General features: G+C 42.3%; 2 protein-coding genes across 2 annotated transcripts; both read left to right on the top strand.

Moving 5' to 3' along the window:
• Positions 1 to 2,014: 2,014 nt before the first annotated feature.
• LOC121990665 (dirigent protein 2-like) lies at positions 2,015 to 2,685 on the top strand. The gene has a single exon (XM_042544768.1). It carries the CDS (start codon positions 2,044 to 2,046, stop codon positions 2,575 to 2,577), a length of 534 nt encoding a protein of 177 aa, XP_042400702.1. The 5' UTR covers positions 2,015 to 2,043; the 3' UTR covers positions 2,578 to 2,685.
• Positions 2,686 to 16,936: 14,251 nt separating this feature from the next.
• LOC121991525 (proline-rich receptor-like protein kinase PERK10) lies at positions 16,937 to 17,737 on the top strand. Its single transcript, XM_042545518.1, has one exon. It carries the CDS (start codon positions 16,937 to 16,939, stop codon positions 17,735 to 17,737), a length of 801 nt encoding a protein of 266 aa, XP_042401452.1.
• The last annotated feature ends 7,962 nt before the right edge of the window (positions 17,738 to 25,699 follow it).

Raw genomic sequence — 25,699 nt, 5'->3', positions numbered from 1 at the left:
CCATTGGAGCTCTTGTGGTGGCCGGATACTACTCGGAGAAGAAGAAGAAGAAGGAGAGAAAGCTAGCATCTCTTGGAGCTTGGTTAGTGTTTTGATTTTCTTCCTTGGTGAAGCTTCCTCTTTGTTGGCCGAACCTAGCTAGGAGGAGAAGAAGGTGATTGGTGGTTTCTCGTCTCGGAAGATCGTTGCCCACACAACGTCCGAGGTTAGAAGAGGAATACGGTAGAAGATCAAGAGGTTTTTCTACAAGGTATAACTAGTAATTTTTCTTTCCGCATCGTGCTAGTTATTTATGGAAATAATACCAAATACAAGAGGCTTACGTTCTAGAATTTTGAATATTTTTTTCGATGTTGTGTTCTTTTGTTTTTTCTTTTCCTTGTGATTTGATTGTTCTCTTTGGTTAACCTAAAGTTATTTTAGGAAATTAAATATTAGCTTTCTATAAAAGGTTTTGTCTAGTCGGTGGTGGTTGCTCCCATATCCAAGAAGGTCATGTGCCTCGCCACGTCAGTACTGGGAACCAATTATGGAAATTAATATTTAATGGAATTAATAACTTAAGAAGACTTGGGTCGAACGTGTTAAGTTCCGCAGGAGATCCAAGTCAAAACCTAAAAGAACAAATAGATTAAGTTTTGGATCAAACGTGTTAAGTTCCGCAGGCGATCCAAAATTTAATTTAAAAGAACACATGGTAGCTAGGAAAAGGTTCAGACCTTTGTACAAAATTTTTGTACAGTGGAACCTATAGGTTTTCCGAGTAGCAACCAACAAAATTTTCCCAGCGGGAGCCCGAGGTCAGCCGGACGACGGACGACGGACGACAGAGACGAAGGGAGGGAGCGAGAGTGGGAGAGCGGCGAGAGAGATTTTAATTTTACTTTGGAGAGCGACGTGGGTTTGAATTGCAGGTGGGAGGGGAGAGAGAATAAACGGAATATTTTATTTGTAGGGAAATTGAGCTTGCAACGCCATGTCTGTGCGTCACTCACGATCGCGCACAAAGCGTCGCCCAGCATATCAATATATATATATATATTATTTATTTATTTATTTATTTAGAATCTAGAACATAAGGGTATTTGTAGTTGTACAAAGATTTATGTCTCACTACATCACTAGCATATCAAAATTTATAAATCCCACTTCTTTTAAAAACCTATCTATACTAGTTTATCAACAATATTTTTTATGATTCATTGTAAATTTATTTATTTTTATTTATATTTTCACTTATCTTAATGTATAATTTCACTTACTATATATAATATTAATTAATATTTTAATTTAATATTTATAATTATATTAGTATTTTAAATTATATTGTATATATTTATTTATGTAAAAAATAATTATTCGATAAAAATAAACAAATATTTAACAAAATTTAAATAAATAAAAACATTAAATAGGGCAGTGGGCCTTGTTGCTTGTTGTCCTCACGCTATTAAGAGAGAGAGAGTATAAATCTTATTTATAGCTTTTTTTAAAAATATATATATATATATAAATCGGTCATAAAATTGGAGACCTGTTTATAAAAAACAAAATTATAAACCTCACTCGTATGGTAGGGATGGAGTTTATAACGAGGAGTTTATAGTATAAACTTATGTTATAAACTCTCCATTTCAGATGCCCTAATTAATTGGTCTATACAAATAAAGATGTAGCGGTTCTTAAACGTAGCCTTTGGTCGTTCGCTTCGAAAAAAAGAAAAAATAAATACTCTTAATTAATGCCTCTCACGTGCAAATTATTATATTAAAATATTTTCATTTTTTTCACTACAATTTATCTTCGGTGAAGATTGCCCTTGATAGTTCTCAAATTCCTATCACATCTGCCCTGGATCATGAAGAATATTTCACAATTCCATAAAAAGAATCAACGATATTAAATAATAGAGGTATAAAATAATAAAAGTATAAAGATTCTAGGGGGCCTTTGTTGTTTTCAAAAAAAAATATATATATATATATATATATATATATATATATAAAAAGGTATGCTTCCAATTAGTTCCATCTCCCTTCAGTAATGCTTAACTATTGCATGATGGAAGGCGTTGTCTCGTTTCCCTCTTTCATCCTCTTTCTTCTCCTCTCCTCTGCTACGGTGACCTTTGCCCAGAACTACTCCGAACACCTGCATTTCTACTTCCTAGAACGAGTTGCGGGTTCCCCCAACGCGACGTCAGTGGTGTCAGTGGATCTCCACCCGGAATCCCCTGCCGGAGGTTTCGGCAACATCGGAGTCATCGACAACATTCTCCTCGAGGGGCCCGAGCCTAGCTCGCCGGCCATCGGCCGAGCGCAAGGCCTCGTCGTGTACTCAGACTTGACAGGACTTAGCGTGACGACGGCCTTGAACTTGGTGCTCACCGCAGGAGATTACAACGGGAGCTCGTTGGCCATGTACGGGAGGTACGAGCCGGCGAGAGTGTCGGATCGGAGCATCATAGGCGGAAGCGGACAGTTCCGGCTGGCCAGGGGCTACGCCCTGAGCCAACGGGTCGCTACCACGGCCACCACATTGACTGATGTGTTGGATGTTTATATAACATATCCTTGACCTTGATGGATATTTCTTCTGCTATAAGTAATACATGATACCATGTATAGCTAGCGCATGCATGTATTGATATAAATAAATAAATAAATAATATTATCGTTATTGTTACTGATGTGGATATAGGGGAAGGGCAAGGAGGAAATTGTAGAGAGGAAGGAGGGCATTTGAGTCTTTTGTTTGGTTAGGGTTGGGGGAGAAAATGGGATGCACTGTAGCATGTGAAGGAGGTGGGTTTTTTCGTATATGGTTCACCGCCGCCACAGAGAAAAAAGGAGGGGGGGGGGCCTTTCCTCCTTCCCAGGTGCCTCGCCGGCGCCGAGGACGGCCGCCGACCGTCACTTCTGCGCCTCCTCTTCTCCCCCTCATGCTCAACTCCTCGTCGGAGAGATCGGCTCACCTTTCTTCTTCTTCCTCTATCGCGACGCCGTCGCCAGAGCCGACGTCGGCCGCCCCCGCCTTTCTCCTCTCCCTCTCCTTCTCACTGCAACCGCCAGTAGAGACAGGGAGAGCTTCTCCTCCCTCGCTGCCGTCCTCGAGCCACAGCCGCCGGCAACGATCTTCCTCTTCTTCCTTCTTCTATTATCGACGTCGGTGACAAACTCCTCTTCTCCCCCTCCTCTTCGCTGTGCCTCCACCTCGCCTCCTCCTCGCTATGCTGCCACCGACAGAACGCCGCCTCATCTCCCCCTCGTTGCACCGCCACTGGCAGAACACTACCTCGTCTCCTCCTCCTTGCTGTGTCGCCGGAGCTGCAGCCGAGCCTCCACCTTTCCCGTGCTCATGGACATCGCTGCCGAGGCAAGGACAGAATCATCCCCTCTCTCCCGGTCCATACGCAGCAGCTTCTCCCGTTGGCAGTCATCAGGCACCACGGCCTTGCTTGTCGGCGCCTCCGTCAACTTGTCGCACCTCCATGCGCTATAACGTCTCTGACCAGCAGCCCCCGCGCACCAACAGTCCACGTGCCGGCCGTCCTTACATCGATTTCATCCCGGCACCGATTCCGTCTCGTTGTGTGCCGACCTTCGCGCCGTTATCTCGTTCCAGCTTCGTGTGTTGTGGGGTTTCAGCCTTTGTGCCTTGGTTATTGTTGAGCGCCACTGATTTGATCGCATTCCGCTCCTATTGTTATCCCGGTCTGCGTGTCGGTGTCTTCTCCTGGCCTGCGCGCCGATGTCCTACCTTGATTTATGTGTCAATAGTGTAACTCGGCCTGCGTGCCGACCTAGTGTCCCAGTCTGTGTTTATCTCGTGTCTCGGTCTGTGTGTCGTTAGTATCTCCCGGCCTGCGTGTCGAAGTCTTATCTCGGCCTGCGTGTCGAAGTCTTATCCCGGCCTGCGTGCCAGTATCTTATCTCGGTCTGCGTATCGGTATTATATCACGATCTGCAGCTCGTCTTCCGGGTCAGTGCATCGGTCAGCTTCTCGTCGTCAGATCCAGCTCTCCATCCTGATCGGAGTCATCCACTCTTCCGGGTCGCGACAACTCGAGCCGCGTCCCATCCAAGGGCGCCCCCTGGGCCAGGGTACGTTCTCCGTTCATATTCTATGCATATTTCATTATTTTATGGCTTAATCTTGTACTCATATATTCGTTGGATCTGCCTCGAGCATCGGGGTACCGGGGCCGGGTCAACCCGGTCGTTGGATGCAGGTAGCGTTGACCAGAGGACCTCACCCGGCGGTCCGTCTGACTCAGCTTCTGGACGAGATCAATTTGGCGTCGTCTGTGGGAACACATGCACCTATTCTGGAACGTGAAGATGGACGACGTCAGGAGGTTCTATGCTATTATCACAATCCCGGAGGATCTCGACGCATATATTATCTTCTATCCTCACTTCACCGGTATTCGGGAGTCGAGGGATCGAGTGGAGCTTCAGCTGGCTGACAGGTTAGTTTTCCCGTTATGTTTTTTCCCTGACTCCACAGGTATTCGGGAGTTTGGGGATTGAGACAAACCTTTAGCCGATTGGCACAGCTCCTTGGTCAGGTACGCTACAAGCTCTGCTCCCTTTTTACGATTATAGGAACTGATATAGCTCCCTGATAAGAGAGTAAAATCCTAGTTCCTAGATCAAAGACTAGGTCCTTCGATTTTTGATCGGACACTAGGGGCCCAATTCCCCGCACATACACTTGGGACATAGTTCCCCGCTCATACACTAGGGACACAGCTCCCCAATCATTGACTCGCAGTACCACTTCCCGATCAGGATCTAGGGGCCTCGCTCTTTGATTACAGGCTAGGGGCCTTACTCTCCGATCAGGGACCCAGCTCCTCGAGCAGGTGTATTATAGGCTCTACACCCTTTGCCATGAGACTTTGCATCCTCTTACTACTACTGGATCTGCACTATAGGCTCTGCACCCTTCACCATGAGGCTCTGCATCCTCTTACTGCTACAGGCTCTGCACCCTTCATCATGAGGCTCTGCATCCTCTTATTGCTACAGGCTCTACACCCTTCGCCAGGAGGCCCTGCATCCTCTTATTACTATAGGCGCTTCACTCTATTATTATTATATGCTCTGCATCCTTCACCTGTTTTGCAGTCTCTTACATCTACAAGTGCTGCTACTTGCATTCATAGTGCTCTGCTTCCTTCTATGGTTATGGATTCTGTTCCCTTATATCGGCTTCACGCCTTTTATCCTCCCCCCTCGCTCCACGGGTATTCGGGAGTTGAGGGACCAAGCTAGATCCTCAGTCGGCTGACACCACTCCGCGATAAGATATGATAGCGATCAGGTATGACAAAGGCTTTATTCCCTCATGTTGCTACAGGCTTCGCTTCTATGGGCATTGAAGGCTTATCCTCCCCCGTTCGGGGTCGAGATATCGCCACTGGTCTAGGGCCAGAGCATCATCACCGGTCTCGGATCGGAGTATCGCTAACGATCTCTGTCGAGCCTCCAGACCAATTCCCAGTCAGACTTCCAGACCAATCTTCAATCGAGCTTCCAAACCAATCCTCAATCGGACTTTCAGACCAATTCCTGGTCGGTCTTCAGATCAATTCCTGAGCAGGTCTCCAGATCAAGTCCTGGTCAGATCTCCAGATCAATTCCGGATCAGGCTTTCAGATTGCTTTTTTGTCAGGCCTTCATATTGTTTCCCGATCAGGTCTCCAAATCAAGTCCTGGTCAGACCCCCATAGCATTTCCTGGTCAGGCCTCCAGAACATTTCCTGGTCAGGCCCCCAGAACACCTCCCGGTCGGGATTCCAGACTCTCGCCTCAGTGCGAGTTATAAGTGAGCATGCTCTCACGCCCAACGACCGGCAGGTCGGATTCCAGACTCTCGCTTCAGTACGAGTTATAAGTGAGCACTGCTCACACGCTCAACCCCCCATCGACCTTCTCAGTCGGCTGTCCCAGACTCTCGCCCCAGTGCGAGTTATAAGTGGGCTATGCTCTCACGCCCAACGACCGAGCTGCTCGGTCGGCTGTCCCAGACTCTCGCCCCAGTGCGAGTTATAAGTGAGCTCTGCTCTCACGCCCAATGATCGAGCTGCTTGGTCAGTTGTCCCAGACTCTCGCCCCAGTGCGAGTTATAAGTGAGATCTGCTCTCACGCCCAACGACCGAGCTGCTCGGTCGGCTGTCCCAGACTCTCTCCCCAGTGCGAGTTATAAGTGAGCTCTGCTCTCACGCCCAACGACCGAGCTGCTTGGTCGGCTGTCCCAGACTCTCGCCCCAGTGCGAGTTATAAGTGAGCATGCTCTCACGCCCAACGACCTCTTGGTCGGCGCTCATCACTCACTCGTAGTTCTACATGACACTCGTCATACTCGCTTTATTCGCCGCTCTGCCCGGCACTCAGCTCCCACGTTCCGCTCACTGCTGTTGCTCGGTCGGCACTCACTCCTCAGTCGCCGCTCTGCTCGGCACTTATTATTTACTTTTTGCTCATCGCTCTTGCCCGATTGGCGCTCACCGCTTCCCTCGCCGCTCTGCTCGACACTTATCACATTTGCTTCGCTCGCCGCTCTGTCCGGCTCTCGGAATCCGTGTTTCATTCACCGCTGTGGCTTGGTCGGCATCCACCGCTCACTTGTCGCTCTGCCTTCACGTTTCGCTCATCGTTGTTGCTTGGCCGTTTGCTCGACCATTCGCTGGTACCACTCGGCTACTCATTTTACGCCGGTCGGCCTATCGCTTAATGTTTTTCTCGGTTACGAACTCGACATCGCTCGCTTGGTCGGCGCTCTCCAAGTCGCGATTTACCTTCACTTGGTCTGCACTCGCTCGATCGGCGCTCTCTAGGTCGCGATTTACCTTCACTTGGTCGGCACTCGCTCGGTCAGCACTCTCCAGGTCGCGATTTACCTTCACTTGGTCAGCACTCGCTCGGTCGGCGCTCTCCAGGTCGCGATATACCTTCACTTGGTCGGCGCTCTCTAGGTCGCGATCTACCATCACTCGGGCGGCACTCGCTCGGTCGCGCTCACGACTTTGTGAGTCCATCATTTTCTTTATTATCCGGTCGGGACTTACCATCGCTCGGTTGTCACTCGCTCGGTCGCGCCCACGATTTTGCGCGCCCATCATGTTCTTTATTGTCAGTGTTGGAGTGTATACTAAAAGCCTAGCTTTTGGTATAAACATTTATCTAGAAATAAGAATCACATTGGTCGAATGTCTACATTTATGATAAATGTAGTTGTTCAATTAATTTATATTGTAGATGACATGGTGTGTGGTGTCACACACAGAAGATCATGTTATCAGTAGCTTATAAATTATAAACAGTAGCTCACGACCATGATGGAAAGGAACAAACCATTGGAAGGTCGTAGTGTAATTAGGTATTAATTTATCTTGACTATATAATTACACTAGTACACTCAGAGTGTATTGAGTAGGACCATTTGAGGTCGTTTCTTTTATACTGACTTTATAAAGAAACAAAGACCTCGGTTATTATGGAAGTGTGTGCTCTTAATCCTAATGTAATAACAAGTACATATATTTGATATTTATTTCTTTAATTTATCAATGGGTGAGATTTAGTTCGTTGAATCAATAAACCCGATAAGTTGGGAAATGGTATCACTTATAGTGTGTGTTGTTGATTATAGAAGGAAACGTGTCCTAGAGATACTAGGTTGATAATGTCCTCAAGAGGAGTTCATAAAGATTGTCATGTTAAACCCAGGTGGATTTAGTCCGACATGATAATAAGGTTGAGTGGTACTACTTGGACTTAGATATTAATTAAATGAGTTGTCAAGTAACTCACTTAATTAGTGGACATTTGATATCTTAAACAGGAGACTAACACACTCATAATAAGAAGGAGCCAAAATGTAATTTGGGATTGGTGCGGTAGTTCAATGATAATTCTCTAGTGGAATGAATTATCATTGATAAAATTAAGTTGTGTGTTAGGCGAACACGGATGCTTAATTTTATCGGAGACCAAAACCAATTCCTCCTCTGGTCCCTATCGTAGCCTCTTATTTGTAGAAGTTTTATACCCACCTATACCCACCTTCTATACCCACTAATGGGGTCGCCAAGCTAGCTTGGGAACCAAGCTAGGGCCGCCTAGGTATATATTGGGGTGGCCTAGCTTGAACCCAAGCTAGTGGGGCCAAATTAAATTAAAAGAGATTTTAATTTTAGTTTTTATTATGTGGAAGAAATAATTTTTAAAGAGAATTAAAATTAAAATATCTCTCTTGTAAAAGATCTACAAAGATTAAAGAAAGATTAGATCTCTTTCCTTATTTGTAGATTGATGAGTTATTTTATTTTCTCTTTAAAATTATCCACATGTTGATAAAATTAAAATTATAGAAATTTCCTTTATCAACCATGAAGAGATTTTAAAGAGAAATTTTATTTTTAAAATTTCCGGAAACAAATTAGGAAGTTTTAATTTGTTGATTAAAACTTGTCTAATTTATTTCCTCTAGAAGTGGCCGGCCATTAGAGATTAAATTGGGAAATTTAATTTAATTTTTCTCAATTAAATCATGTCAAGGAAATTAAGGAAATTTTATTGTAATTAAATTTCCTAATTTGCCTAGGCCAAGGAATATAAAAGAAGGGGTGAGGGTGTCTTCACAAGACACAACATCTATTATTCCTCTCTTTTGTTCCTTGGTGTGGCCAACCTCTTCCTCTCTTCCTCTTGTGGTGGCGAACCCTACCCTTCTATTGGAGCTCTTGTGGTGGCGGATACTACTGAGAAGAAGAAGAAGAAGGAGAGAAAGCTAGCATCTCTTGGAGCTTGGTTAGTATTTTGTTTTTCTTCCTTGGTGAAGCTTCCTCTTTGTTGGCCGAACCTAGCTAGGAGGAGAAGAAGGTTATTGATGGTTTCTCGTCTCGGAAGATCGTTGCCCACACAACGTCCGAAGTTAGAAGAGGAATACGGTAGAAAATCAAGAGGTTTTTCTACAAGGTATAACTAGTAATTTCTATTTCCGCATCATGCTAGTTATTTATGGAAATAATACCAAATACAAGAGGCTTAAGTTCTAGAATTTCGAATATGTTTTTTCGAAGTTGTGTTCTTTTGTTTTTTCTTTTCCTTGTGATTTGATTGTTCTCTTTGGTTAACCTAAAGTTATTTTAGGAAATTAAATATTAGCTTTCTATTAAAGGTTTTGTCTAGTCGGTGGTGGTTGCTCCCATATCCAAGAAGGGCATGTGCCTCGCCACGTCAGTACTGGGAACCTTTTATGGAAATTAATATTTAATGGAATTAATAACTTAAGGAGACTTGGGTCAAATGTGTTAAGTTCCGCAGGAGATCCAAGTCAAAACCTAAAAGAACAAATAGATTAAGTTTTGGATCAAACGTGTTAAGTTCCGCAGGCGATCCAAAATTTAATTTAAAAGAACACATGGTAGCTAGGAAAGGTTCACATCTTGTACAAATTTTTGTGCAGTGGAACCTATAGGTTTTCCGAGTAGCAACCAACAATTGGTATCGAGCTAGGGTTTTGCCTCTCGTGTATTTGGTATTAGTTTAATTATGCACATGTCATACATAATTTAGGCGAGTTAATAGTAGGATGTGCTAACTTTGTGGACGCAGATCCAACTATTATGGCTTTTAGTTATTATGTGTGTGATTGGACCCTTGGACATGTCAAGGGCATTTATCTGTGTGTGCATGATTGTATTAAAATACAGCAGTGTATTTAGTTTTATTAGGATTTTATTTTTGATCTAGATACATGTACATTCCTTTTATGGAATATAGGATCAAAATGTAAAATTCTATGTATGTCGCGGATCGAATCTTGCAAAGCGTGGAACCTTCTAAGGACCAGAGGCGCAGCGGAACTAGTAGCAAGATGGATGCGACAGCTAGACCCGGTGGCGGTGGCCAAATATGGCAGCAGCTTGGGATGACAACACGGAGGACAACTAGAGATAAAAGTCATAATAGTTGAAAATTAGATTTTCTATTTATTGCTTTTATATTGTCTTGTGTGTGCATGTTAGTATACATGACTAGTAGGCTAGCATAGTTAAAATTCCTCGTTTATAAATAACTAAGTGGGAGAGGGATTTTAAATAAATCCCATGGTCTCCATTACTGGTTTGTAAGTGATGCAAACAAGCGTTGGCTGAGTGCCTTCCTCCATAACGGATGAGCTTGTTTGTGGATCACTAGAACAGACTTCCATTTTTGGATGACTATAGGAAGTTAATTAAGAGCGTGTGATCTTCCCCAACGGAAGGGGCATAATCTTATTAATGGACTTAGTGTCAAGTAATGGTATACACTTAGACACATCTAATAGTATCCTCCCCATCTGAGTCACGCTATTATTTGTGTGACCAAATGAAACCAACTATTAATTTGTCATAAAACTAGGTTGACAAGATAATAAAATTAAAGGGTTAAAACCCTCTTACAAATGATTGATTTTGTATACGTCCACACTAACGTGGCATACAAAATTAACGGTGTTTGAGATAATTTTATTTGTCATAAAGATACGTTGACAAGATAGTTAATGGGTAAAACCCTCCTTTTACAAATGTTGAATTTGTATCGTCCACACTAACGTGGCATGCAAAATTCACGGTGTTTGAGGTGTTGGTGAATTTAAATAATATTGTTTGAGGAATCAATATTTTATTTTAAATTCAAAGAGTTTTGACCAAATATTTGATCAAAGGATCAACTATTAATTTTATTCATCATAAAGTAAAGTTGACGAGATAATAAAATTAATGAATAAAATCTCTTCTTCGATTTTGTATACACAAAATTCATGGAGATTTTAAGGAGTTGATCTTGACCAAATATTTTTGTGATTCTTAGGATGTTTGTCAATCCCTAGTAGTCATACTATAGAAAAAGACTTATTAGTCCCAATTGTAATGATTGGAAATAGGACTTGGACATTAAGGTAGACTGTCTTCTTAGAACTAAGAACAATTTAGATGTATTTAATTCATTAGTTGAAACATGTCCAGTGGTGTTATCTACGGAACCTGGAGTGTAGATACAAGATGCCATTAATCATGTCTGCAATTCATTGCAGGGTACCCGACAACTAAATGAAAGGTAAATCACCGTCCACATGGGCACTACTGTAAAAGTGGTAGCTGTTGCAGTGGGAGATGTTTATCCTTTGATAAGAATAAAATATGGATTTTAAGTAATTGTCTTTACGTACCAAGTTTAGAAAGAACCTGATTTCAGTTTCTAAACTATTATAGATATTGTGTCTATTTTGATAACAAAGTTGTTATCAAGAAAAATAGGAAAGTTATCTATTCTGGTATGATGGTTGACAATTTATAATCCAATAACTCCCACGATGCAACAAATGGAAATTAGTAACACATCTTCTAATTTTAAGAGAAAGCAACCTTCGGAAATGAACCAATTATATCTTTGACATATAAAGTTAGGTTATACTTGAGTAGGATTCATTGGTAGCTGATGAACTTTTGGGTTCATTGGTAGTGGAAATCTTTCCAACCTGCGAGTCTTACTTGGAAGAAAAATAACCAAGAAGCTTTTAAGTCCAAGGGGTAGGAGTCAAAGATATGTTGAAATCGGTTTATTCTGATTTGTGTGATCCTATGACTATCCAGTCAAGAGGTAGTATTGAATATTTTGTCTAATTTATAGACAACTATTCAAGATACAAATAAATTTACTTAATGTACCGCAAGACTAAGTACTTTGATTAGTTCAAAGAGTACAAGGTTGATGTGGAGGAATAAAGTAAAAAGTCACTATGGAAGATCGTAGTGGCAAGTACCTCTTGAGAGATTTTAGGAGTCACTTATCAGAAGTTGATTTCAATCCCAACTAACTGCATCTGGTACACCCCAACAGAATGGTGTAGTAGAAAGAAGGTAAAGAACTCTTATGGAATAATTAGATAGATGATGAGTTATTCAGAAAATTACCAAATTTGTTTTAAGGATAAACTCTGAAAATGAAAGTGAACATAGTGTCTTCCAAGTCATAACTCTCTACTCATATAGAATTGCTGAATAGGCGTAAGCCTATTTTGAAGCATATTCGGATTCAGGTAATCCAACATATATGTTAAAAAGAGATAATGATAAGTTGGATAGGAGTTCACTTGTTTGTAAGTTATCCTAGATAAACAAAAGTAGGTTTATAGTCTTTAAAATCAGAAGGTCATTGATAACATCAATGACTGATTTTTAGAAAAGGACTATATAATGAACCACGTGCTCATAAATAAATTTGTTCTTAAGAAAATAATAAAAGACATGTCTAATCTAGTACCAACTGTACAAGATGAGATACCACAAGAAAACTGCAACACGTATCACAAATGATACACAATTGCAGAAAATGCCTTGTTGTAGTGGGAGGGTTGTTAAGCAACCTTAAAAGATTCATGTTTTGGGAGAGTTTTTGAACTCGATCCCTGAAGGACATGAACCTGATCTCCGGACATATGACGAAGCACTCCAAGATAAATATGAAGCATCTTGGCATAGAGTAATGAATAATAGAATTAGAATATATGTATTCTAATAAAATCTGGAAGCTTGTAGAACCACCAAGTGGTGTAAAAGCCTTTGGGTGTAAAGGTCTATAATAGAAAAGAGGGATAGACGGAAGGTAGAAACCTTCAAAGAAGGCTTGATGAAAAGGAAACTTTTTCTTTGGTAGCCATGCTTAAGTCTATCCGATTCTTTATCTATTTGGCAAGTGGATGTCAAGACAATTCCTTAATAGAAGTCTTGAAGAAAGCATCCATATAAAGCAACCGGGTTCATTGCAAAGTGCTAAGAGCATCTTGTGTGCAAGCTCAATCGATCTATGGACTACAAAGCTTCAAGGTCTTGGAACATCCGGTTGATCAAAGTAATCCACACCTATGGATTTATTGAGTAAACGGATAAAGTTTTGTGTATACAAAAGATGTGATGGAAACGTGGTGGTATTTCTTGTACTATACGTAGATAACATTTTTGGTAGTTGGAAACAATATCAAAATGTTGTCAGAAGTAGGGGTATGGTTGTCCAAATAATTCGATATAAAGGACTTGGGAGAATGTATATATTTTTTAAGATCAAAGTAATAAGGGATCACAAGAAAAAATATATTTATTCCAAGCTTGATACATCGAAAAAATCCTTGCTCGTTTTAAGCATGCAAAACTCCTCAAAAGGTTTCTTACCTTTTAAGCATGGAGTGTCTTTATCTAAAGAGATGTCTCCGATGACATTAAAGGAGATTGAGGACATGTAGGCAGTTCTTTATGCTTTGGCAGTTAGACAACCTAATGTATGCTATGCACGAGATCAGAAATCTGTTTTGCTAAGAGCATAGTTAGCAGATATCAAAGTAATCCTAGACAAGGACATTGGACTGCAGTAAAGTATATATTAAAGTACCTTAGAGGCACTAAAGATTATATGCTAGCTTACAAGGCAGTTAATTTGGTTCCTATGGGTTGTATGGATTTTGACCTCCAATCGGATAGGGACAATAATAAGTCAACCTCGGGGTTTTGTGTTTATTTTAGGAGGTAAAGTCATAACTATGGAAGAGTGATAAGCATAGGTGTTTTTCTGGACTCCACCATAGAAGCTTAGTATATGGCAAGCCTCTGAGGTAGCCATTAAAAGCTGTATGACTCAATAACCTCAAGATAGACTTAGATATGATTTCTGGTTTGTCCAAAGATTATTACAATTTATTGTAATAATGTTGGTGCAGTAGCAAACTCGAAGAAACCATAAGTCTATAAGGCAAGTAAACACAATAGAGCGCAAGTACCACCCAAAACGAGAAATCGTATAAACGAGGAGAAGTTGTTGCCGCCTAGATTGCATCAGGTGATGACCTATTGATCCTTCCACTGAGGTCCTTAAGGCAAGAGCTTTTGATGGGCATGTTGAAGGGTTAGGAATCAGATGTATGGCAGCAGATATAGCAGCTTAGTCTTTTAGTATAAGTGGGAGATTGTTGGAGTGTATACTAAAAGCCTAGCTTTTGGTATAAACATTTATCTAGAAATAAGAATCACATTGGTCGAATGTCTACATTTATGATAAATGTAGTTGTTCAATTAATTTATATTGTAGATGACATGGTGTGTGGTGTCACACGAAGATCATGTTATCGGAGCTTATAAATTATAAACAGGAGCTCACGACCATGATGGAAAGGAACAAACCATTGGAAGGTAGTGTAATTAGGTATTAATTTATCTTGACTATATAATTACACTAGTACACTCGGTGTAATTAGTAGGACCATTTGAGGTCGTTTCTTTTATCTTGACTTTATAAAGAAACAAAGACCTCGGTTATTATGGAAGTGTGCTCTTAATCCTAATGTAATAACAAGTACATATATTTGATATTTATTTCTTTAATTTATCAATGGGTGAGATTTAGTTCGTTGAATCAATAAACCCGATAAGTTGGGAAATGGTATCACTTATAGTGTGTGTTGTTGATTATAGAAGGAAACTGTGTCCTAGAGATACTAGGTTGATAATGTCCTCAAGAGGAGCTCATAAAGATTGTCATGTTAAACCTTGCAGGTGGACTTAGTCCGACATGATAATAAGGTTGAGTGGTACTACTCTTGGACTTAGATATTAATTAAATGAGTTGTCAGTAACTCACTTAATTAGTGGACATTTGATATCTTAAACACAGGGAGACTAACACACTCATAATAAGAAGGAGCCCAAAAATGTAATTTGGGATTGGTGCGGTAGTTCAATGATAATTCTCTAGTGGAATGAATTATCATTGATAAAATTAAGTTGTGTGTTCGGGGCGAACACGGGATGCTTAATTTTATCGGGAGACCAAAACCAATTCCTCCTCTCGGTCCCTATCGTAGCCTCTTATTTGTAGAAGTTTTATACCCACCTATACCCACCTTCTATACCCACTAATAAGGGGCCGGCCAAGCTAGCTTGGGAACCAAGCTAGGGCCGGCCTAGGTATATTATTGGGTGGCCGGCCCTAGCTTGAACCCAAGCTAGTGGGGCCGGCCAAATTAAATTAAAAAGGGATTTTAATTTTAGTTTTTATTATGTGGAAGAAATAATTTTTTAAAGAGAATTAAAATTAAAATATCTCTCTTGTAAAAGATCTACAAAAGATTAAAGAAAGAGATTAGATCTCTTTCCTTATTTGTAGATTGATGAGTTATTTTATTTTCTCTTTAAAAATTATCCACATGTTGATAAAATTAAAATTATAGAAATTTCCTTTATCAACCATGAAGAGATTTTTAAAGAGAAATTTTATTTTTAAAATTTCCGGAAACAAATTAGGAAGTTTTAATTTGTTGATTAAAACTTGTCTAATTTATTTCCTCTAGAAGTGGCCGGCCATTAGAGATTAAATTGGGAAATTTTATTTAATTTTTCTCAATTAAATCATGTCAAGGAAATTAAGGAAATTTTATTGTAATTAAATTTCCTAATTTGCCTAGGCCAAGGAATATAAAAGAAGGGTGAGGTGCCTTCACAAGACACAACATCTATTATTCCTCTCCCTCTTTTGTTCCTTGGTGTGGCCGGCCAACCTCTTCCTCTCTTCCTCTTGTGGTGGCCGAACCCACCCTTCTATTGGAGCTCTTGTGGTGGCCGGATACTACTCGGAGAAGAAGAAGAAGAAGAGAGAAAGCTAGCATCTCTTGGAGCTTGGTTAGTATTTTGTTTTTCCTCCTTGGTGAAGCTTCCTCTTTGTTGGCCGAACCTAGCTAGGAGGAGAAGAAGGTGATTGGTGGTTTCTCGTCTCGGAAGATCATTGCCCACACAACGTCTGAGGTTAGAAGAGGAATACGGTAGAAGATCAAGAGGATTTTCTACAAGGTATAACTAGTAATTTCTATTTCCGCATCATGCTAGTTATTTATGGAAATAATACCAAATACAAGAGGCTTACGTTCTAGAATTTCGAATATGTTTTTTCGAAGTTGTGTTCTTTTGTTTCTTTCTTTTCCTTGTGATTTGATTGTTCTCTTTGGTTAACCTAAAGTTATTTTAGGAAATTAAATATTAGCTTTCTATTAAAGGTTTTGTCTAGTCGGTGGTGGTTGCTCCCATATCCAAGAAGGCCATGTGCCTCGCCACGTCAGTACTGGGAACCTTTTATGGAAATTAATATTTAATGGAATTAATAACTTAAGGAGACTTGGGTCGAACGTGTTAAGTTCCGCAGGAGATCCAAGTCAAAACCTAAAAGAACAAATAGATTAAGTTTTGGATCAAACGTGTTAAGTTCCGCAGGCGATCCAAAATTTAATTTAAAAGAACACATGGTAGCTAGGAAAAGGTTCAGACCTTTGTACAAAATTTTTGTACAGTGGAACCTATAGGTTTTCCGAGTAGCAACCAACAGTCAGATCGTGATTTACTGTCGGTCAGTCGGCATTCGCTCGGTAGCTCGCTCATATCGCTCAGCTACTCGCTCGACATTCTCACAATCACCCGGTCTGCATTTGCTCAGTCGCCTACTCCGCCTCATCTGAGCGTCTTCGCGATATCACTCGGTCTCCCTCAGCATCTGATCGATCGTTTGCTTGACATGCGTTTCGAATTATTTCTCGTCGCTCATCCGATTCTATTTGAGTCACATGCTTGACATTGCCACAACTACTCGTTCAACGTTATATGACAAACTTGCGATAGGACTCTGCATTCAGTAGTAGTTCTGTTTTTTGTTCGGATGGGTCTAGTCAGTCGGACTTGTGCCTCCTTCGACTAGACTTGAAGGGGAGGTTTGTGATGTGGATATAGGGGAAGGGCAAGGAGGAAATTGTAGAGAGGAAGGAGGGCATTTGAGTCTTTTGGTTGGTTAGGGCTGGGGGAGAAAATGGGATGCACTGTAGCATGCAAACGAGGTGGGTTTTTTCGTATATGGTCCGCCGCCGCCACAGAGAAAAAAGGGGGGCCTTTCCTCCTTCCCAGGTGCCTCGCCGGCGCCGAGGACGGCCGCCGGCCGTCACTTCTGCGCCTCCTCTTCTCCCCCTCATGCTCAACTCCTCGCCGGAGAGATCGACTCACCTTTCTTCTTCTTCCTCTATCGCGACGCCGTCGCCGGAGCCGACGCCGGCCGCCCCCGCCTTTCTCCTCTCCCTCTCCTTCTCACTACAACCGCCAGTAGAGACAGGGAGAGCTTATCCTCCCTCGCTGCTGTCCTCGAGCCACAGCCGCCGACGACGATCTTCCTCTTCTTCCTTCTTCTATTCTCGACGTCGGCGACAAACTCCTCTTCTCCCCCTCCTCTTCGCTGCGCCTCCGCCTCGGCTCCTCCTCGCTACGCTGCCACCGGCAGAACGCCGCCTCAGCTCCCCCTCGTTGCGCCGCCACTGGCAGAACACTGCCTCGTCTCCTCCTCGCTGTGTCGCCGGAGCTGCAGCCGAGCCTCCACCTTTCCCGCGCTCATGGACGTCGCTGCCGAGGCCAGGACAGAATCATCCCCTCTCTCCCGGTCCATACGCAGCAGCTTCTCCCGTCGGTAGTCATCAGGCACCGCGGCCTTGCTTGCCGGCGCCTCCGTCGACTCGTCGCACCTCCATGCGCTGTAGCGAATCTGACCAGCAGCCCCCGCGCGCCAACAGTCCACGTGTCGGCCGTCCTTACGTCGATTTCGTCCCGGCTCTGATTCCGTCTCGTTGTGTGGGGTTTCAGCCTTTGTGCATTGTTGAGCGCCACTGATTTGATCGCATTCCGCTCCTATTATTATCCCGGCCTACGTGCCAGTGTCTTCTCCCAGCCTGCGCGTCGATGTCCTACCTTGATTTATGTGTCAATAGTGTAGCTCGGCCTATGTGTCGACCTAGTGTCCCTGTCTATGTTGATCTTGTGTCTCGGTCTGTGTGTCGTTAGTATCTCCTGGCCTACGTGTCGAAGTCTTATCTCGGTCTACGTGCCGAAGTCTTATCCCGGCCTGTGTGCCAGTATCTTATCTCGGTCTGCGTATCGGTATTATATCACGATCTACAGCTCGTCTTCCGGGTCAATGCATCGGTCAGCTTCTCGTCATCAGATCCAGCTCTCCATCCTGATCGGAGTCATCCACTCTTCCGGGTCTCGACAACTCGAGCCGCGTCCCATCCGAGGGCGCCCCCCTGGGCCAGGGTACGTTCTCCGTTCATATTCTATGCATATTTCATTATTTTATGGCTTAATCTTGTACTCATATATTCGTTGGATCTGCCTCGAGCATCGGGGTACCGGGGGCCGGGTCAATCCGGTCGCTGGATGCAGGTAGTGTTGACCAGAGGACTTCTGAAGACTTGGTCAACACGGGAGCCATCTTAGCACACCCCCCTCCGGGACGCCACGACTTCGTCAACATTTCATCCACCTCACCCGGCGGTCCGTCTAACTCAGCTTCCGGACGGGATCAGTTACTATATACATACGGTAATAATATTTACGTTGTCTGTGACCAAATAAAAACTAAAAAAAATTAATAATTTTAGTTAGTTTTATTAATTATTTCTAGGAGGACTGGTTCGATCCTATAGAAATTTTTATATCATATACCAGCAACATCTCTCCTCTCTCTTTTTATTATATATAGAAGATGATGTTGATTTATAGAAACTAATATCAAGGTCATGCTAGGTTCGTACTAGTTTCTACAGACCCTTATATCAAGGTGATGGTACTATTTTTATAAATCAGCACCGGTACTTTGATATTGACACTACCAAATCAGCACAATATCTTGGTGCTAGTTTGTAGCAATCAGTACAAAGACTACAAACTAGCACCACTTAGTGCTAGTTCAATAACCAAGGTGGTGCTGATTTATACAAATCAACACCAAGTGGTGTTGGTTTGTCCTTAGTGTTGATTTCTATAAATCAACATAAAGGTAGTGTTGTTTTTTTATAAACAAGCACCACTTAGGTGCCGATTTATGAACCAAGGTGGTGCTAGTTTACAAATCAAGTGTTGATTTTTAAAAACCCTTGGTACTAGTCTTTAAAAATCAACACCAAGGTGGTGCTAGTTTTTAAATACCAGCACCATATCGATGGTTGTGCATACTGCATGCATGTAATCAAATAAGAGAGAATTTGTTGTATACAGTTGAGACTTGAGGGGGATTAAAAAAATTTGGCTAAAGCCTCGTCAGGTGGCTACATCAGATGTCACCCACCGCTACTCACCTAAGGGTGGCAGGGTATCATTCTTGTGTGTGTGTATATATATATCTCACATTGTACGATAGGCGTTCGTGCTTGTCGTGCGTCCGTGAAATGGGAGGTAGGGATGTAAATGAACCAAACGGTTCACGAGTTATTCGGAGCTCGGTTCGGTAAAAAGCTCGTTCGAGTTCATTCGTTTATCTTATCGAGCTAAGCTCGAGCTTAAGGTTATTCGACTCGTGAGCTCGCGAACATGTTCGTTTGTAGGCTTACGAGCGAAAAAATGAGCCTTAAATTGAGCTAAAAAAACAAGCTCTAAAACGAGCCAAACATGAGTTCTAAAACGAACCTTAAAACGAGCTTTAAAACGAGCTCTAAAATGAGCCCGAAAATGAGCCTGAGCTCGCTTAACGAATTAGGCTCGTTAACTATGATAATCGAGCTAATAACGAGCCGAGCTCGAACTGTTCGCGAGCTTGATAATTCCAAAACGAGCCAAGCTCGAGCCTTGTAATAAAAGTTCAATTCGAGCTCGAGCCCAAATATAACTTAAACGAGCCGAGCTCGAGCCTAATACTGTTCGGCTCGGTTCGACTCGTTTACATCCCTAATGGGAGGGACTCACACTGTGTGTGTATATCTATATATCTATATCTATATCTATATCTATATATATATATATATATAACGAGAAATGATACCCTAAGGATTTTACGTCGTGCACATTGTGAGCACCTATAATTTTTTACGATTTGAAAACTTTTTTATCTTGATTAATATAACTCAACCCTTAAACCCTAAAAGAAAAACTCTAAATGACATACCCATAAGCCAAAAAAATTAAAAAACAGCACTCAAATGCACAAGTCTGCAATATATATATATATATATATATATACACACAGAGATTTGATATGCTGGGCGACGCTTTGTGCGGTACCGTGAGCGACGCTCAGACGTGGCGTTGCAAGCTTGAAATCCCTACAAATAAAATATTCCTTTTATTCTCTCTCCCCTTCCACCCTCTGTTCAAAACTTTCTCGGAAAGTGAATTTACCCAAATTAAAATCTCTCTCACCGTTCTCTCTCCCTCCCTCGCTCCCTCCGTCTCTATCTTCCGGCTGGCCTCGCGCTCCTGCTGGAGAAGTTTAATATTAAACTCTCCTTCGCCGCTCTCTATCTTCCTCGTGAGCTCCCTACTTCAATGTTCTCCGTCGTCCATCATCCCTCGCGCTCCCGGCGGAAAGTTTCTCCAATGTCTTCAATTGCACAACTGTTGTGAGATCCTACCACCTCTCTCCATTTTATTTGGATAATCCACACCGTTATAAAAAAAAAATAGCTGAAATAATTGTATAAAGATGAAGCTGCTTTGCTTCGCTTCTAAACGATGCATCAAATACTTTGTAGGAAACCGTCCTTGTAGCAGCTAACTTGGATTGGTCGTCATAGAAGGTCGGAAGGATTTATGCTACGACGTGGAAGGCCAACGACTGCAACAACCGCCTACAGCCACTTGGACTTTCCTTTGCTGCTACAAGGTGTAGCAGCTACATGGAGAGGTAGTTGCTACAATGTGTAGCAGTTACCTCTCCATGTAGCTGCTACACCTTATAGTAGCTAACTTGGTAAGTCATTTTGCTAGTAGCCCTATTTCCTAGCAGAGATTAACCCGGTAGCCATAGTTTTTATATTGTGTATATCAACTTGATAAAATATGATTTAAAATTATTTCCGCTGCTGTAGCGCATTTGCTTTGTGCGGCTACCATGCTACACCTTGTGAATGGCTTTTTTCGACTATATATATTTGCTTTAACCTCCTAGCAGCTACTTCAACTCATAACTACTACACCTTGGAGTAGCTAAATCGCCATGTAGCTGCCACAAGTTGGGGCAGCTAACTCGTTTAGTCGTTTTTTTTTAGAAGCCATATTTTTCTAGCTATATATCAACTTGCTAAAAACATGATTTAAAATTATTTCCTCTGCTGCAGCGCCTTTGCTATGCTTTGCTGCTACACCTTGTAGCAGCTACTTCAACTCATAACTGCTACACCATGTAGAAGCTAACTCCCTATGTAACTGCCACAACTTGTAGCAGCTAACTCAGGAGGATATATGCTACAACGACGTAACATCTCATTCTTCGTTGACGTGTCACCAAGATGTGACTCTGCATTTTCAACCAATAATTGATCATAGCAATCGCAGTTTTTTAGATAAATCAAGTAAATGAGGTTTCTTTAATTCCTTCAATTCTCATCTTGCAAATAATACGCTCCCGAGTTGAGCTTCCGGGTTACTCTGTACGGACCTCCACATGGAACCTCCAGCTTTATGACGTCGCCGACCGGCTTCAATCTTTTCCATACAAGATCACCGACCTAAAAAGACCTCAAGATGACTCTCTTGTTGTAATTCTGCTTCATTCTCTGTCGATACGTGGTTAACCGGATGACCTCTTTGTCTTTGATTTCGTCCACTAAGTCCAATTCCATGAGGCGCCATTCGGAATTTTCCTCGTTGTAGAACTGCCTCTGGTCGAATCCACGCCCACTTCAATTGTTACTACTGCTTCCCCCCTATACACCAATAGAACGGGGTGATGCCCGTGGCTTCCCGAGGCATAGTGCGGTAGGTCCACAACACACTCTGTAGCTCATCGACCCAACTTCCTCCCATATGGTCGAGCCGAGTCCACAATCCCCTAAGGATTTCTCTGTTGGTGACTTCCGCTTGACCATTACTCTAAGGGTATGCCATTGAAGTGAAAGCTTGCATAATACCATAACTGGAACACCATTCCCTAAGCTATCATTCTTGAAATTGCCTCCCATTATCGAAGACGAGTTTATGAGGGATGCCGAACCAACAGATAATGTTCTGCCATAAAAACTTGATAACCATCTATTCGGTTATCTTAGCGAGCGGCTTATCTTCCACCTATTTGGAAAAGTATGCTGCCACCATGAGAAGGAATTTCCACTGACCAGTCGCCATAGGGAAAGGTCCGACAATATCCATGCCCTCATAGTCAAACGGGCAAGAGATAATGGATGTCTTCAATTCTTCGATGGGTCGGTGTCATATGTTCTAGTGTCTTTGCCATGATAGACATGTTGCTACTATCCGAGTAGCGTCAGCTTGTAGGGTGGGCTAAAAGTATCCGGCTATAAAGATTTTTCGGGCCAACGAATGGCCGCCCGGATGACTGTTGCAAGTGCCTTGATGAACTTCTTGCAAAATATATTGGATATCCTCCGATCCAATGCACTTCAGTAACGGCCTTGAGAAGGCCCTCTTATATAGGTGGTCTCCAATGAGAGTGAACCTACCGGCTCTTTTCATAATCAATCGAGTCTCTTCCTGATCAGCCGGTAGCATCCCTACCCGGAGGAATTCAGTTATTGGTACTCTCCAATCGTTGGACGGCATGGCTCCGGCTGGTCTGTCGATATGAGCTACCAACAATACCTATTCGATATGTCTGTTGATTACCATGGGACTTAAAGAGCTTGCCAACTTCACCAGCTCATCCATGTACTGATTGTCGAATTGGGGGATCTTTCAGACAATCACTTCTTGGAATTCTTTCTTTAATTTCTCAAAAGTTTTGGTGTATAATTTTAACCTAGCGTTGTTTATTTCGAAGGTGCCAGCCAGTTGGTGAGCTGCTAGTTGAGAGTCCGAGTCTGAGTGGATAAGGACCTAGTTGGCTCCCACGCGCCTCGCCACCTCCAGGCCAATGATCAGAGCCTCACACTTTTCTTCATTATTCATAGCTCGATAGTCCAACTGAACGGAAAGTTACATTCGATCTTCCTGGGGGATATTAAAAGTATTCCTAACTCGCTGCTTTGCCGAGTGGACAAGTCATCCACATATACTCGCCAACTAGCGTCCAGCTTAGTATTCTGTACTTCTGTTATGAAATCAGCCAAGGCTTGCACCCTTGATTGTCGACCGGGGCTGATACTGTTTGTCGAACTCGCTTAGCTCCGTGGTCCATTTGATTAGCCATCCAGATGCTTCAGGATTAAGGAGGATTTGGCCCAGTGTGTTGTTAGTCAAAATAATTATTGAATGAGAGAGGAAGTACAGGCGTAACATCCAAGCGGCTAAGACTAAGGCTTAAGCCAAATTTTTAAGACAGGTGTAGTGGCACTCAACATCCTTTAATAAATGGCTCAGGAAATACACCGACTGTTGTTCATTGTCGTCCTGTCGCACCATACCGACCCGACTCCCCGCTCTGTAGAAGACAAGTAGATCCAAAACAGTTCGCCAGTGGTTGATTTTGCGAGTACAGGTAAAGAAGACAAATAAGCTTTCAGTTCCTCTAAGGTTTTGTTGTACTCGGTGTCCCATTAAAACTTGGTATCTTGGTGCAAAATCTTTAAGAATGGCTAGCTCCGATCAGATGACTTCGAGATGAATCTTAACAAGGTAGTGTTTTGTCAAGTCAGACGCTGCACTTCCTTTAACTTGCGAGGAGGGGCATATCCTGGAGTACTTTAACCTTGCTAGGATTAGCTTCAATCCCCTGCTCGGTTACTATGTAACCCAGAAAATGCCCACTCCTTGCTCCGAACAGGCACATTTCACAAAGTTTGGCACATTTCTTCTATACCTACATAGAGGTCCATAGCTCGAAGAGATTTAATTAATATATCATCGACATATACCTCTATATTTATACCGATCTGCGGGCAAAATACCTTATTCATCAACCTTTGGTACGTGGCCCCAATATTCTTGAGTCCGAACGACATGACGTTGTAGTAGAAGGTTCCATCCACCGTGATGAAGCTTACCATCTCCTGATCTTCCTTGGCAAGCGGGACTTTGTGGTAGCCTTAATATGCATCAAACATGCATATCAACCACAACCCGCCATGGAGTCCACTATCTGATCAATGCACGGCAGAGGGTAGTAGTCCTTTGGGTAGGCCTTATTTAAATCTCTGAAGTTGATGCAAACCCGCCACTTGTCTCCTGACTTAGAAGCCAACACTACGTTGGTGAGCCAGCTTGGAAACTGCACCTCCCTGATGTGCTCGGCCTGGAGAAGCTTCTCAACCTCAGCTTGAATAATTTGATTATGCTCTGAGCTGAAATCCCTCTTCTTCTATTTGACCGGCCTGACGTCCTGTGAGACTTGCAGCTCATGCTACGCTATTATTGGAGCAATGCCTGGGAGTTCGTGTGTTACCCATGCGAACACATCATAGTTTTGCCTTAAGCAGGCGACCAATTCGACCTTCTTTTCTTTACTCAGATCACCCACTACAAAGGTGGTGGCTTCCACCCGGCTGGGATAAATCCAAACTACTTCTTTTTCATAGGGCAAGGCTGGGGGAGCCTCTCGAATGGTGTTCACCTCCAAGTGCTAAGCCTTCCGAGCGGCCCGGGACTCGACTCTTACTACCTCTACTTAGCATCTGTTGGTTGCTACTCGGAAAACCTAATGGTTCCTCTGTACAAAAAATTTTGTACAATGTCTGAACCTTTCCTAGCTACCATGTATTCTTTTAAATTAAACTTGGATCTCCTGCGTAACTTAACACGTTTGATTCCAAGTTTAACTTACATGTTCTTTTAGGTTTAGACTTGGATCTCCTGCGGAGCTTAACACGTTCGATCCAAATCACCTAGGTTATAAATTCAATTAAATATTAATTTCCAAAATTGGCTTCCAGTACTGCATGGCGAGGCACGTGACCTTCTTGGATATGGGAGCAACCACCACCAACTAGACAAAGCCTTTTAAGGAAAACTAATATTTAATTTCCTTATATAACTCTAGGTTAACCAAAAAGAACAATCGAATCACAAGTTCGATAAAAAGAAAAAGAAACACAACATCGAAACAAATTCAAAATCTAGAATCTAATGCCTCTTGTATTTGGAATTATTACAAAGAAAAAATTAACTAGTATGATGCGGAAAATAACTACTAGTTATACCTTTTTCCTTTGCAAGCAATAACCTCTTGATCTTCTACTGTATTCCTCTTCTAACCTCAAACGTTGTGTGGGCAACGATCTTCCGAGATGAGAACCACCAACCCTTCTTCTCCTTCTAGCAAGGTTCGGCCACAAGCAAGATCTTCAAGGAAGAAGAATTTTGGCTACCTCTGTTAGAGTGTATACTGAAAGCCTAAGCTTTTGTAAACATTTATTTTGAATAAAGAATCACATTTGGTCAAATTGTCTACATTTAGTTGTAGTTGTTCAATTAATTTATATTGTAGATAACATAGTATGTGGTGCTACATACAGAAGATGATGTTATCAGTACCTTATAAATTATAAACAGTAGCTCACGACCAAAATGGAAAGGAACAAACCATTGGAAGGTCGTAGTGTAATTAGGAATTAGTTTATCTTGACTATATAATTACACTAGTACACTTAGAGTGTATTGAGTAGGACCATTTGAGGTTGTTTCTTTTATACTGACTTTATAAAGGAACAAATACCTCAGTTATTATGGAAGTGTGTGCTCTTAATCCTA

Source organism: Zingiber officinale, chromosome 6B, assembly GCF_018446385.1.
Source record: "Zingiber officinale cultivar Zhangliang chromosome 6B, Zo_v1.1, whole genome shotgun sequence".
Classification (NCBI taxonomy): Eukaryota; Viridiplantae; Streptophyta; class Magnoliopsida; order Zingiberales; family Zingiberaceae; genus Zingiber; species Zingiber officinale.
The sequence above is the reverse complement of the archived record's forward strand: the minus strand, read 5'-3'. Positions and strand labels throughout refer to the sequence as shown.